This window comes from Arvicanthis niloticus, chromosome 15 (genome assembly GCF_011762505.2).
Source record: "Arvicanthis niloticus isolate mArvNil1 chromosome 15, mArvNil1.pat.X, whole genome shotgun sequence".
In the NCBI taxonomy this organism is placed as follows: Eukaryota; Metazoa; Chordata; class Mammalia; order Rodentia; family Muridae; genus Arvicanthis; species Arvicanthis niloticus.
In genome coordinates, this window is record NC_047672.1 from 954,217 (window position 1) to 967,325 (window position 13,109).

Genomic DNA, 13,109 nt, shown 5'->3' on the forward strand with positions numbered 1-13,109 from the left:
TAAAGGCAGCCGTGGTGACCGCTCTCCTGAGCAGCCGCTGCCACCACCGTGCTCCCCTGTTCTGCTGACGGAGGGAAACACTATTGCTCTCTGCCTGAGGTCCCTGTTCTGCTGCTACTCCTCCAGGCTCCTCACTGTGTCCCCCGGGCCCAACACTCGGCCCAAACTTCTGAGGGTGTCATGCTGCTGGACCCATAGGATATGGTGTAATCAGATGCAGAAGTTTGACAGCCTCTTTCTCTGCTAGGCAGCATCTAGCTTCTTGGCCCTGAACAAAGTCCCTCTGTGCAGCTCTTGTTCTTGGCCTAGGGTCATTTTCTCATACTGCACATCAGTTTGGCCATCTCAGAGCCTGAGTGCGCCTAAAGACTCTTATAACTGCTGTGACCTCCTTGAGAACTGGAGCAACCCAAGCCCTCTCTCAGGAAGGGACTACAGCTGGGCCTTTGCCCCAGCCAGCTGTTGACACTTGTCTGGAGCATCCAGTGCAGGATGAAGGACTGAGGATGAAGATGAGCAGGAACCAGAGATAAGAACGTGTTAAGCCAAGAGAGACTCTGGAATGGAGGTAGAGAGAAAGTTTGAGACAGTAGTTACTTCTGGACATGAAAATAAGGACCAAAGGACCAGCAGTAGCACCTGGTGTGGCAGAGAAGGGTCAGATGAGGCAATCCATGGGAGGGCAGCAAGGGGCCTGTGGGCTTCACTGCACAGCCAGCCTCTAGACCCCATGCTGTTTATGGTGCTGGTGGCCTGGTGCAGTCAGGTGCTGGTGAGGCCGGGAACTGCAGTGCGTGCACAACCTTGAGGCTAGAATTATCAGGGTCTTCCCGGACTGGACAGCTATATTCTCTGATTTCTCAGTAGACCGTTCTATGGATCCAAAAAGATGAACAAAATCCCAGAGCAAGTGGGCTTGAGCCAGGCCCCATCACAGGAATAGACAGAGCAGGGAGGGACTGTCCAAGTCACGACACTGGGAGCACTGGTGGCAGTAATCGAAGCTCCTCCCTGAACACAGCTTGTGAAGGAGCAGACGTCCAGTGGGCCTGAGCCTTCTGAAAGGTTGTCTGTCTGGGAAAGTATCATGTCCACCTTAAAAACCAAGACGGCTACAAGCTCAAGCTTCATGGGTCTGTGTATAGGCAAAGAGTTTATGCAAGATTTTTCAAGAGCTTTCATGAGAGATCTGACTTTATGTCTGATCAATACAATCTTAGATCCTTGTCTCAGAAAGTTATATAACACCGAAGGAGGGATTTTTGTCAAATAGTATGGAGACTGAGAGGTTGGAAATATCAATGATCTTGATGACCCATGGAAGTCAATGAGATGTGGGAAGAGGCAGGAAGCTGTAGTCAAAGCCAGGCTCAGGTCAGGTCCAACTTTAACTAGGAGCCGCCAGGACAGAGGGTTCTGTAGACTTGGGGCTGTAACTTGCAGGCAAGTCCAGGGTTCTGGCTGAGGATGTCACCTCTCAAGGACAGCCTTGGGAGTCTGCAAACCTGGGCATGGTCCAGCTCCACTGTGACCTTGGGCAGATTAACATTCCTAAGCCACAGTTTCTTCATCTCCAACATAGGGCAAAGAACACTCTGGAGACTCAGACAGGAGGATTGCCGTGAGTTTGAGATGAGCCTGGAAACTTCTCACTCAGCTGGTTGGGATTTGAAATATACTGAAAAATGAATGTAGATATATTGTACTTAACACACAACCCAGGGACAGACAAATGACAGTCTACTGATGACAGGTTCCAGTGACAGAAAAATCCACGTTGTGTGTTGATACACTACCAAGTCCACCAAAGAGAACCAAGGACTGGTCCGTAAACTATTCAACAAACTATTATCTGGGGCTGTCCCAAGGGCTGATTGTCGGTACCCAGGTGTGGATGGTAGCTTGTGATAGGAACATCCTGGGAGCTTGGGTCTCCTCAGCCACATGGGTACTCTCCCCAAACCCCCCCTTTACCACCTAAGCCATCTCCTCTAGTGGCCTAGAGCCTAAGTGTTTGGTTCCAGAGCCTTTGTTTGCTCTTCACCTTGTCTTCCTAGCTGAATACCACCTCTTTGGGCACCATGGAGACTTGAGCCTAATCCAAACTTGGAGATTTGGTTAGCCTCAGAGACCTGCTTTTAGAGACTAAGTGCCTCCCCCGAAATCCTCCTTCCCTTGCCTCACAGTTAGCAGAGAGGGAAGAGACCCAGACAGTGAAGGAGACAAGCTGGTGAGGAGAGCCTAGCCTAAAGCATTTTCTATCATCTGTACACCTTCAGGATTACATGCAAAACATCCACGGCAAAGAGATTGACCTCCTGCGGACAACGGTGAAGGTGCCAGGGAAGCGCCTGCCCCGAGCCACACCCGCTACAGCCCCAGGCACCAGTCCCCGTGCCAACGGGGTGGCCATGGAGCGGAGTAACACACAGCTGAGTGGGGCCACAGGTGAGGCTGCTGTGGTGGAGAGTGTGGGAAGCTTTGGGAGTCTGGGCAGTGACTGTGCATGAGCCTAGCAGGACAGGCTGCTTCTTAGCCTGGGCATCAGGGCTTCTTCACATGTGCTCACTAGCCAAGGGCACACCTGGGGATCCTCTCCACCAGGAGTCATGGCCAAGATGCAGACCTAGTGGAGTTTGGTGAGGTAACCTTGGCTATCAGGTGGGGCTAGGGTGTGGGGACAGCTGCTGGTTCTAGGATGATCTCCCTGCAGTTTTAGCTAAGGTAGGCCAACAACTCAGCTCACTGCAGGAGTGGGGCAGTCACCTGGTGTCATCAAGGAACCACCTAGGGTCTTGGTGCATGCAAGGTCTCTGCACAGAAAGCACTGGATCTAAACCCATCAGTTCAAGAGGGCAGGACTGTCCTCTGCTCATCATGAAGAATGGATAGTCAGGGATCATAGGTTGACAGTTGTGTCTGGGCAGCTTTTCTATGGCTGTATTCTTTTATTATGTCTGGTGTGTGTATGTTGGAGGGGGCGATCTGTGTATGAGTGTGGAGTTGAGTGTGTGTGTGTCTGTGTGTATGAGTATGTGTGAGTGTATGACTGTAGGTATTTGTAGGGGCCAGAAGCATCAGATCCCCCTAGAGCTGGATTTACAGGCAGTTATGAATTACCTGATGTGGGTGCTCAGAATCTGACCTAATCACTGAGCCATCTTCAGGTCCCCTGCTGTACTTTTACCTTGTAAGGAGTGTTCTCAAGGTAGACTGTCTGCCCCCAGGTCCTCCTGCTGCTCATCCTCCTGGCCCACTTTCTCTCCCCTCGCTCAGCAAGTGTCTTTGCCCTGGGCTCCTGGGCTCCTGGGCTCTTCTTGAGGGCTCAGTGTCCTCAGTTGCCCTACAACGTTAGCTCTCGCTGCCCCTGAAGCTTCTGCTCAGGACACAGGTGTCTTACCAGTGCTTACCCTGTGCCTTGCTGCAGAGGCCCACTCATAGCAGTGTGGATTTTACCGTGATTGCCGCCTTGCCTAGGGACATGTAAGGAGGTGGGGAAGGTGTCACACTGAGTAAACATGGATGTGCCTAAGGATTTTGAGTCCCAGGGACTGGACAGGACAGACCCAAAAGTAAAAACTTGTTCATTGTAGGTACTGGTGGGATTTGAGCTCAGAGCCTTGTGCATACTAGCAAGTACTCCATTGCTGAGCTATGTCCCCAACCTCTAAGAGTGTTCCTTGTTTGAGGCAAAGTACCTTATGTGGTTGGTCATTCTGAGTGGCCTGGAGGTGTGGGGGAAGGTGCAAGAGGGGTCTGGCTGCATCAGTTGATCTGTGCCAGCATTGCGATGTCTCAGAACCAGGTACCAGGGCCACAGCAGCACTACACATTAGTCTCCTGTTTTCATGAGGAAACAACAGCTCTGGAGCAGTGCAATAATGTGTCTATAAAATCCTACTATACGTGAGGAGTCTGGGATTGATTCTCTTGCTTCCTTTAAACCACCTGAGCTGAGACTGTGGAGCTCTTGAGGTGTTCCTGGGAATGCTCTAGTGGGCAGTGGGAAGGAGCAGGCCAAGGGAGAGGCAGTCCACCTGTGAGGTGACGGTCGAGAGCCTGGCCTGCGTGGCAAGAATGGCTCAGATGCTGTCCTCGGTGCTGAGCCACAGGAGCTCTTCAGAGTTCCGTGTAGGGATCCCTATGTGGCCAACCTCAGCCCTATGTGGAAACCTCAGCATGGGTTTCTTGTACTGATACCACAGGAGGGAGTAAGGTGGCCAAAAAGGAAGACCTTTCCTCGAAGATGGGTAGTGAGAGGAAAACTGGGATAGCTCCCCAAAATGGGAGAAACAAGATGCCTCTGGCTATCCCATCCCACGGGGCCCACCTAGCCTTCACCTAGTTTGCCACAGTGGCATGCGGGAGGGAGCCCCAGCAACTTGCTCCTATAATTACGGCACCCACACATAGAAACACATGGATGATGCTTCCCAAGCATGAGTTCCCGCTGCCGCACGCTGACACCGACCCTCATGCACACTCACACATGTCTCTCGCTCACCGGGCGATGTTAACATCTCATTATCTTTGTTACTGTAATTACATTATCCGCTGCTTTATGCAGAATTATCCTCGGAGGACTAATTGATGGCTCCATGTTTAATTCATTAATCATTAGCATCAAATTCGACAATTACAGTGCACACTGATTGTGGGATTGCAGGCGTAATGAGGGGAGAATTAACAAAGAAAAGGGAAAGCACTTTCCCTCCCTCAGGGTTTTGGGTTGGGGGCTTGGGGAGGAATGCCTTTGGTTGGGGCAAGGGGCAGGGTGGGGAGTTCTATCTGGAATCTAGGAAGCATAGGGACTAGGAGGAAGTAAGGGGAGAAGCAAGAAGCCTCACAGGTTTAGGGAGGGCTGGACAAGCTAGGAGAGGGCTTGAGGCCTGAGCATGGGAGCTGAAACCAGGTCCATGTGCAGGTCACCAGCACTTCCTGTGTCCTGTCATTGCCGGTGTTACAGCAAACACACGGTGGCATCATCTCTGCTGTGAAGGCTGCTCTTCAGGACATTTGCATCATGTGGCCTCCCTACCCTCTTGCAGCTGCCTCAGCTCCCATGCTTCCTTTATGCACCCAGAAATCCAGACTCACACGCTTGCCCACTGGGCTGCAAGGCCTCCTGTTTAGCGTTGTCCCTTGCCTGCCTCTGCCGACCTCCAGCTTTGGCTGGCTCACCAATCTCCACAGTGGAGCTTCTTGGGAGGCCTAGAACCATGTGGCTTTGGCCTACCTGTCCTGGGCTCTCTGTGGCTCTTTCTTCCTGGCCTCATCACCACCCTATCTTGCATAGGGACACTGAAGAAGGTGAAACAAGTTAAGGTTCCTCATCCCTGGAAGTGATGCGGGCTCTGAGCCCATGGCCGTTCCAGACTTTATGCAGAAGGCCTCTGGCTGGGCCCTAAGTGAGGTCAGAGAAAGCTGAGTGTTTCTCCTCCTTGCCCATGGCGGGCTGCGTGTGCCCAGCCTTGGACTCCTCAAGCCTTCGATTCTCCTTGGCTCTGCCATTCTTCCCTGATGGGAAACGAAAGATTAATTTTCTCCAGCCCAACAGGATAATTACTAATACTAATTAGACATAATTACTTGAATTTGATACACTTATTTCTCGTCAGAATGGCAGCAAAGCTGAGGCAAAGCAAATGACATATGTGGACTGAAATGTTAGATGCAGGGACCTAGGTGGGGTAGAATTGAGGGGAGTGGCACTCAGCCGTGACACCCAAAGGCCCTGCCGTTCCCAGCTCACAGTCACAGTGATGAGTGTGGTTCTCATGTTCATGGTGAAGGCTAGAAATCTCCTTCCCATGTGGACTCTGCAGGAGACCAGGCTCTCCTTTCTGTTCCTGCTGGAGTTAACTCAGGCTGCCCTGCAACCTCTTCAGCTTGTTACCTCTATGCAGCCCCCACCTGCCCCTCCTCCCAGCCTGATCCTTCCCCTCCCCCAGGTGCCTCCCACTCAGCCAGCAGCGCATCCCTGCATTCTGAGCACCCTCATAGCTCAGCCTGGGCTGGCTCACGCCCTGAGGGGCTGCACCAGCGCTCCTGTTCGATTTCCAGCACTGACCAGTGGAGTGAGGCAGCTGCCCTGCCTGCCAGCATGCAGCACCCTGGTGAGTGGCGGCTCAGCCTCTTCTGGCATCTGCTTAAGCAACAGAGAGAGGGAGCCCAGATGCCCAGGAGCCTGGGAGACTGATGGGGAGGGCCCAGCAGAATCCTTCGGGCTTGTTCCGGGTACTGTGATGCAGGCTGGACACCTCGGGCTCAGTCCCTTCTTCAGCATGCAGATCACCAGCTTCTCTGGCCCCAGGCCTAGGTCTGGACCCTCAGCCAGGATTACAGGTTTGCCTCTGTAACTCCTCCTTCCTGGTTGCTGGTGGCTCTGCTGTATCCCCATCAGGCGCCTGTGCAGTCAGCTCATCAGCCTCTCGGCAGGAGGACAGGGAGAGTAGAATAGGCTACAGGCTGTACGCAGTACAGTGTACAGCCATGTGTGAGAGCCGTGTATGGGCATCACTGGCCTCCCATAGTGGAGAGGGCCCTAGTCCCTTCAGGATTGGCCTGGAAGGTTTTCTTCATGTCTCGTCCCCCCTTGATTGGGTGTGTCCTGTTCAAAGAGCCAGAAACTACCTCTCATGCGCCATTTGCTGTGCTCTTCCCAAATCTTATCTCCCCCCAGTCCATAACAATTTGGCCATAGACCCTTTCTGTCCTGTTTGCCCATCCCTCTGAGCTCCCTCCCCCACACACACACTTAGGGATACTTTTGATTTTCTCCCAGGGTCCTCTCATAGACACATATACCCACTACATGTCCCCATCCAAGACACCGAGGGCACCTTGGGGGCCAGGGGCCATTCCCTTAGGTCATGGACCTGTGGCCTGTCTGGCACTGGTGAAGCCCCTCTGTTGAGTCTGGAAGGAGTTAGTCAGGGAGGGAGGGAGTGTGTCTGCCTCTAATGAAGTTTGACATTTAGTGGTGAGCGCCGGGCGGGGTGTGGGAGCGGAGCTTGATTAGCGTGCTCTAATTGACAGTAATTAGGCAGCTCCCTGATTGTTTCTAATTCTGCTATTAATTGTGAGGAGCGGGGAGTGTGATTGAGGATAAATTTGGTGCGGAGCTGCTGGGGCTTCAGCTCCCTGTGAGTCCCTAGGCCTTCCTCCCCTCCGGTTGCAGAGGCTCTCGCCTCCCTCTGCCCTTACCCTGCTCTGCCAAGTTTCCCACTCTTCCAGGGCAGGAAGCTTTGGGGCTGGGAGGCCTGGGCAGCCCCTGGCCTTCCTCATACTCTGTGCCCAGCTCTCCTCCCTCCTCCCACACTTGTCCACCTCTCCCCTCACCAGCCAGTGGCCCAGCTGAGTCACTCAGTTCCAGCCCCAAGCTGGAGCCTCCCCCATCTCCCCACTCCAACCGGAAGAAGCACCGCCGGAAAAAGAGCACCGGGACCCCCCGACCAGACGGCCCCAGCAGTGCTGCTGAAGGTTAGGGGGACCCAGAGGTGGGCAGTGGGACCTGGGTATAGCACCCTAAAAAGCACAATTGTTTCCGTGGTAGGCAAGGAAATGCTCTGTATGAATGATTTCTGACGTAAGTAACTCACAGCCCTCTGAGATCATGATTCTTCTTACTCAGTCCCTGTTGAGTTGAGCTTTCTGTCATTTCTGAAGAAAGGCAGGCAGCAAGACACTACCATAGTTCTTCTAAGACTTGCTGAGCAGGGACTGTGATAGGGTAAGGTTGGCCAGTGCTCTCTGTAGCCTTCTGGGAGCAAAGGTGTTCCAGCTCAAGATGTTCTGGCCTTTCTCTTGGTGTCTGTTACCAGAACATCACTCTTCCAGTGTCTCCCCCTCCCCCAGGGGCTTTCTTGGTCCCCATATATCTTGCAATTTCTCATCTCTGTTCTTACTGCTGTGGGTGTGGGTGTGGGTGTGGGTGTGGGTCAAGTGAACTCTGACAGTGATGCAAAGTCATGTGGTCCAGAGCCCACTGTGGCCTAGGAACCCAGGAACCCAAGGGGTAGAGGAGCTCACACAAGGGGAGAAGGAGAGGAGCTACCAGTTTACATGTAGGCAGAGGCATTTTCTTAAGAGCCCAGCAGAAGATTTCCAGGGGTGTGGTATCACTGAGGTGAAAGGCTGCAGGGATGGAGAAGCAGCAAGAACTTAGGATCAGGGATGTCCCTTGCAGAATGCATGGTTCACCCTAGAGCCATAAAACACTGTGTCTCTTTAACCCCAACGACAAGTCACACTGCCCATTGGCATTGTTCAGGAGCAGTGGCCTCTGGGGGTCCAGTGGGCAAGCATAGTTCCTGGGGTCACAGTGCGGACCCCTGTGCTTGTCACTACAGATGTCCTTGGGTTCCTGTTGGTTCCCACCCTCCAGTTCCTGGAGAAAACATCTCTCCCCCACCCACTTGCCCTTCCTGCCTGTCTATGCCAGGGCAGTGGGGGAGGGGCCCAGCTCCCAGGAGCCCTGTGCTGATGCCGTCCAGAATATTGGGTTTAATGAGCTGCAAAATGAGGAGGCTGCAGCTGACACATACGGATGGTGCTCGCACCCGCCTCCTTGCCCAGCATGCGCCTTTTAGCACCCGCCACATCCTTCTCCAGACATTTTGCTCATGTTCCTCCAGGATGCCTCCTCATGGTGTCCATTCCTGGTACTGTTGAGGAAGCCGAGCCCGGCACCCACCATTTCCTGGCTCCACAGGTGGTTAGAAATGGAGGGCAGGGACTCATGTTGGTCTTGCACATTTTTGAGGAGGATGAGTGTAGTCAAAGCAGGGTCTAGATGGAACTATGACAGTGGTGTGCCCCTGGGTGTGCTCCTGGATGGAGCCATGACAGTGGTGTGCCCCTGGGTGTGCTCCTGGATGGAGTATGGCAGTGGTGTGCCCCTGGGTGTGCTCCTGGATGGAGCCATGACAGTGGTGTGCCCCTGGGTGTGCTCCTGGATGGAACTATGACAGTGGTGTGCCCCTGGGTGTGTTCCTGGATGGAACTATGACAGTGGTGTGCCCCTGGGTGTGTTCCTGGATGGAACTATGACAGTGGTGTGCCCCTGGGTGTGCTCCTGGATGGAGCTATGACAGTGGTGTGCCCCTGGGTGTGTTCCTGGATGGAGCCATGACAGTGGTGTGCCCCTGGGTGTGTTCCTGGATGGAACTATGACAGTGGTGTGCCCCTGGGTGTGTTCCTGGATGGAACTATGACAGTGGTGTGCCCCTGGGTGTGTTCCTGGATGGAACTATGACAGTGGTGTGCCCCTGGGTGTGTTCCTGGATGGAGCTATGACAGTGGTGTGCCCCTGGGTGTGCTCCTGGATGGAGTATGGCAGTGGTGTGCCCCTGGGTGTGCTCCTGGATGGAGTATGGCAGTGGTGTGCCCCTGGGTGTGCTCCTGGATGGAGTATGGCAGTGGTGTGCCCCTGGGTGTGCTCCTGGATGGAGTATGGCAGTGGTGTGCCCCTGGGTGTGCTCCTGGATGGAGTATGGCAGTGGTGTGCCCCTGGGTGTGTTCCTGGATGGAGCCATGACAGTGGTGTGCCCCTGGGTGTGTTCCTGGATGGAACTATGACAGTGGTGTGCCCCTGGGTGTGCTCCTGGATGGAACTATGACAGTGGTGTGCCCCTGGGTGTGTTCCTGGATGGAACTATGACAGTGGTGTGCCCCTGGGTGTGTTCCTGGATGGAGCTATGACAGTGGTGTGCCTGTGGGTGTGCTCCTGGATGGAGCCATGACAGTGGTGTGCCCCTGGGTGTGTTTCTGGATGGAGCTATGACAGTGGTGTGCCTGTGGGTGTGCTCCTGGATGGAGCTATGACGGTGGTGTGCCCCTGGGTGTGTTCCTGGATGGAGCTATGACAGTGGTGTGCCTGTGGGTGTGCTCCTGGATGGAGCCATGACGGTGGTGTGCCCCTGGGTGTGCTCCTGGCAAAGAGCCCTAACAGTGTAACTTCCCTCCCCAGAGGCAGAGGAGTCCTTTGAGTTTGTAGTGGTGTCCCTCACTGGTCAGACCTGGCACTTCGAGGCCTCAACAGCAGAAGAGCGGGAGCTGTGGGTGCAGAGTGTGCAGGCCCAAATCCTCGCCAGCCTACAAGGATGTCGCAGTGCCAAGGACAAGGTTGGCACGGGTGGTAGAGCCTGCTTGGAGAGCCTGGCTAGGGGGGAAAGCCAGTGGAGGGGGCTTGAGACTGATAAATTACCGTTATCTCTCCGGCCTCATGGCAGACTCGGCTGGGGAACCAAAACACAGCCTTGGCTGTGCAGGCTGTCCGCACGGTCCGTGGCAACAGCTTCTGCATTGACTGCGAAGCCCCCAGTGAGTACAAGGCCAGTGGAGCTGGTAGCTGGGTGTCTAGGGTTCAAGTGGCAACGGGAGGTGGACAGTATCAGAAGGGGTGGCCTTTTAAAATGACTTCCTCTCTGGGTGCCACCTGCTGTATCCTTCTCCCTCTGTTCACCTAGATCCAGACTGGGCCAGCCTGAATCTGGGTGCCCTGATGTGTATTGAGTGTTCAGGGATCCACCGACACCTGGGAGCTCACCTGTCTAGAGTCCGCTCCCTGGACCTTGATGACTGGCCACCTGAACTGCTAGCTGTCATGACTGCAATGGGCAATGCCTTAGCTAACAGTGTCTGGGAGGGGGCTCTGGATGGCTACTCGAAGCCAGGCCCCGAAGCCTGCAGGTAAGCCAGTGCTGCCCAGGAAGGAGACAGCCCCCCACTGTGGGAGTGGAGAGAACCTGTGGCAGTAGCAGCATTAGAAGGGTTAAAAGGCTGTTGCTGTGCTTGGCAGTCAGACCCTGGGGAATCCCTCCTCTGCTGGTGCCTGTCACTCAGGCACCTCACAACAGCAGGGCCTTTTCTGAGCTGTTATCGCAGGTCAGGGGCCAGCAGGAGACGCATGCGCAGAACCCATATCACTGTGTCACTCCTGCGTCCAAGCCCGCATGATGAGATGGGGAGAATGGGTGGTAGATAGGGTGGCCATGGCCCCTCACAGGCCATCACCTGCTTTGTTCCAGTGCCACCAATGCAAAGAGTTCAGACGGCTTGATAAGCTGCCACTCAGACTCATTTGGAATCCTGCTCTCTATACCCTTATGTCCCTGTTGGCCCCAGAGGTGTCCCTTCAATGTCCCTGTCCTTTTACTCAATACCGCCCAGTTTCTGTGATCCACTGTCCCTCTGAAGGCCCTGGAGTCCCTGGGGCTCCTCTCTGCCTTGGTTCTCATCATTGCAGGGGGGGCCTCCCTGTTTCCTGCCTCCTTCCTGCCTTTTGACATATACACACACACAATTTGGACTGTTTCCTTCCTTGCCTCATGCCCTGATGGACCTGTACTTACAGGGAGGAGAAGGAACGCTGGATTCGGGCCAAGTATGAACAGAAGCTCTTCTTGGCCCCACTGCCAAGCTCAGATGTGCCACTAGGACAGCAGTTACTCCGGGCTGTGGTGGAAGACGACCTGCGGCTGCTGGTGATGCTGCTGGCCCACGGGTCCAAGGAGGAGGTGAACGAGACATACGGGGACGGTGATGGGAGGACAGCCCTGCACCTGTCCAGTGCCATGGCCAATGTGGTATTCACACAGCTGCTTATCTGGGTGAGTCTGGGTACTTCTGGTCTGTCCTGCTCTCCCCCTTCTCAGCCTTCAAAAGCTGCCTCTCCTCTTCCCTGATAGCTGAGGCCTTTCCTCCCACATCATGCCAACTGTGGATGTGCTTTCTCCTGCAGTACGGGGTGGACGTGAGGAGCCGTGATGCCCGAGGCCTGACCCCACTGGCCTATGCCCGCCGTGCCGGCAGCCAGGAGTGTGCAGACATCTTGATCCAGCATGGTTGCCCCGGGGAGGGCTGTGGGTTAGCACCCACTCCTAACAGAGAGCCTGCCAATGGGACCAACCCCTCCTCAGAACTGCACCGCAGCCCTAGCATCCTATGAAGCTCAGGAAGAGGGCAGAGGGACCAGAAGGACTCCACGGCCTGCAGGGAACAGAAAGAGAAGCAGGGGTATACAGAGAAGGGAGTGACAAGGGTACAGGGGTGGCGAAGAGGTTTGGGATTGAGCTGCAGCAGAGCAGGGTGTGTTGTTCAGCCCTCAGCCCTATGGTGCCATTAAAGGACAGAACCCTTTGGAGGTACCTGTGAGGAGAGGGGAGCAGGACCTCTCCCTCCTCCAGAACCCTGCCTCCTCATGACAGCTCCCACAGCCTTCCCTGCAGTGGGTGGGGAACGACATAGGACGGGGGTGCCACATGAAAGACAAGGGGCCAATCTATGAGTCCCATGTAAAATTTGTACATTGGAATATTTATGTTCGTGTATATACGTGGTGTGTGTGTATGAGCCAATAAAGCAGGCTGTATGTGTGGCCTCGTCACTCCTTCTGTGCCTCAGTGCCCCTGGGCTGCTCTCAGCCACCTCCAGTCTTCCTCAGTAGGGATGATGCATGACAGGACAAAGATGCCTGACAGGAGACAGATTCTGCTTCCTGCTGTGTGCAGCCTTCCCTCGCCCCTGCCCACTTCTGAAAATTCCCATGCATGCTGTCAGCAATGTCCCGTGTGGCAGCTACACCCTGCCCTGGCCAGTGGCACTTGGAGGCTTCCCTAGAGTGATGGAGGCTGGAAGGGGCAGGGCGCTGGTCCCCAGAGCCACCTCCACCTCTACCTCCAGCAGCCTTCTAAGCATAACCTGCTGAGCTAAGCTGGGAAAAGAGCCCAGGCGCCCACTCTTCATGCCGTACCTCTTTATTCTTGAAAGAAAACCCAGGGAAATGCCTCTCTTACTCTATGAAAGATGAGAATATTAAGTTGGTGTTAGATCTGTTTCCTGTTCCTAGGACCACCTTGCTGAGTGACCCCTGTTTTCTGATACACCTTAAACAGGTGTCTGTGTGGTAGGCCGGAGCTGGGCCTGGACACTCACCCACATATCAGTTAATAATCAACGCTTTGAGAGGAAACCAGATTTTATTTTATTTTTTATCCACATTCTCCTTTTCATGGGCAGTCCGTGTAGGTACAGGACAGACTAGCCCCAGACTCCCTAAAAACAGGTTGCTTGGGCTGGCTCCCTCTACTTGGCACTGTTGGGGCTGA

General features: G+C 54.4%; 1 protein-coding gene across 4 annotated transcripts in view; it reads left to right on the forward strand.

The window, feature by feature from the left end:
- Positions 1-12,379, forward strand: part of Agap3 (ArfGAP with GTPase domain, ankyrin repeat and PH domain 3) — a 30,032-nt gene extending 17,653 nt beyond the window's left edge. For 2 of the 4 annotated variants that reach the window (XM_076913248.1, XM_076913251.1), the window contains 8 exons: positions 2,280-2,448; positions 5,952-6,116; positions 7,345-7,482; positions 9,971-10,125; positions 10,233-10,323; positions 10,470-10,692; positions 11,357-11,612; positions 11,744-12,379. In XM_076913248.1, the coding sequence (XP_076769363.1) occupies positions 2,280-2,448; positions 5,952-6,116; positions 7,345-7,482; positions 9,971-10,125; positions 10,233-10,323; positions 10,470-10,692; positions 11,357-11,612; positions 11,744-11,950 (1,404 nt within the window). In that variant the 3' untranslated portion in view covers positions 11,951-12,379. The remainder of the gene's footprint in view (positions 1-2,279; positions 2,449-5,951; positions 6,117-7,344; positions 7,483-9,970; positions 10,126-10,232; positions 10,324-10,469; positions 10,693-11,356; positions 11,613-11,743) is intronic. The other 2 variants (XM_076913249.1, XM_076913252.1) reach the window with 1 other exon arrangement.
- The last annotated feature ends 730 nt before the right edge of the window (positions 12,380-13,109 follow it).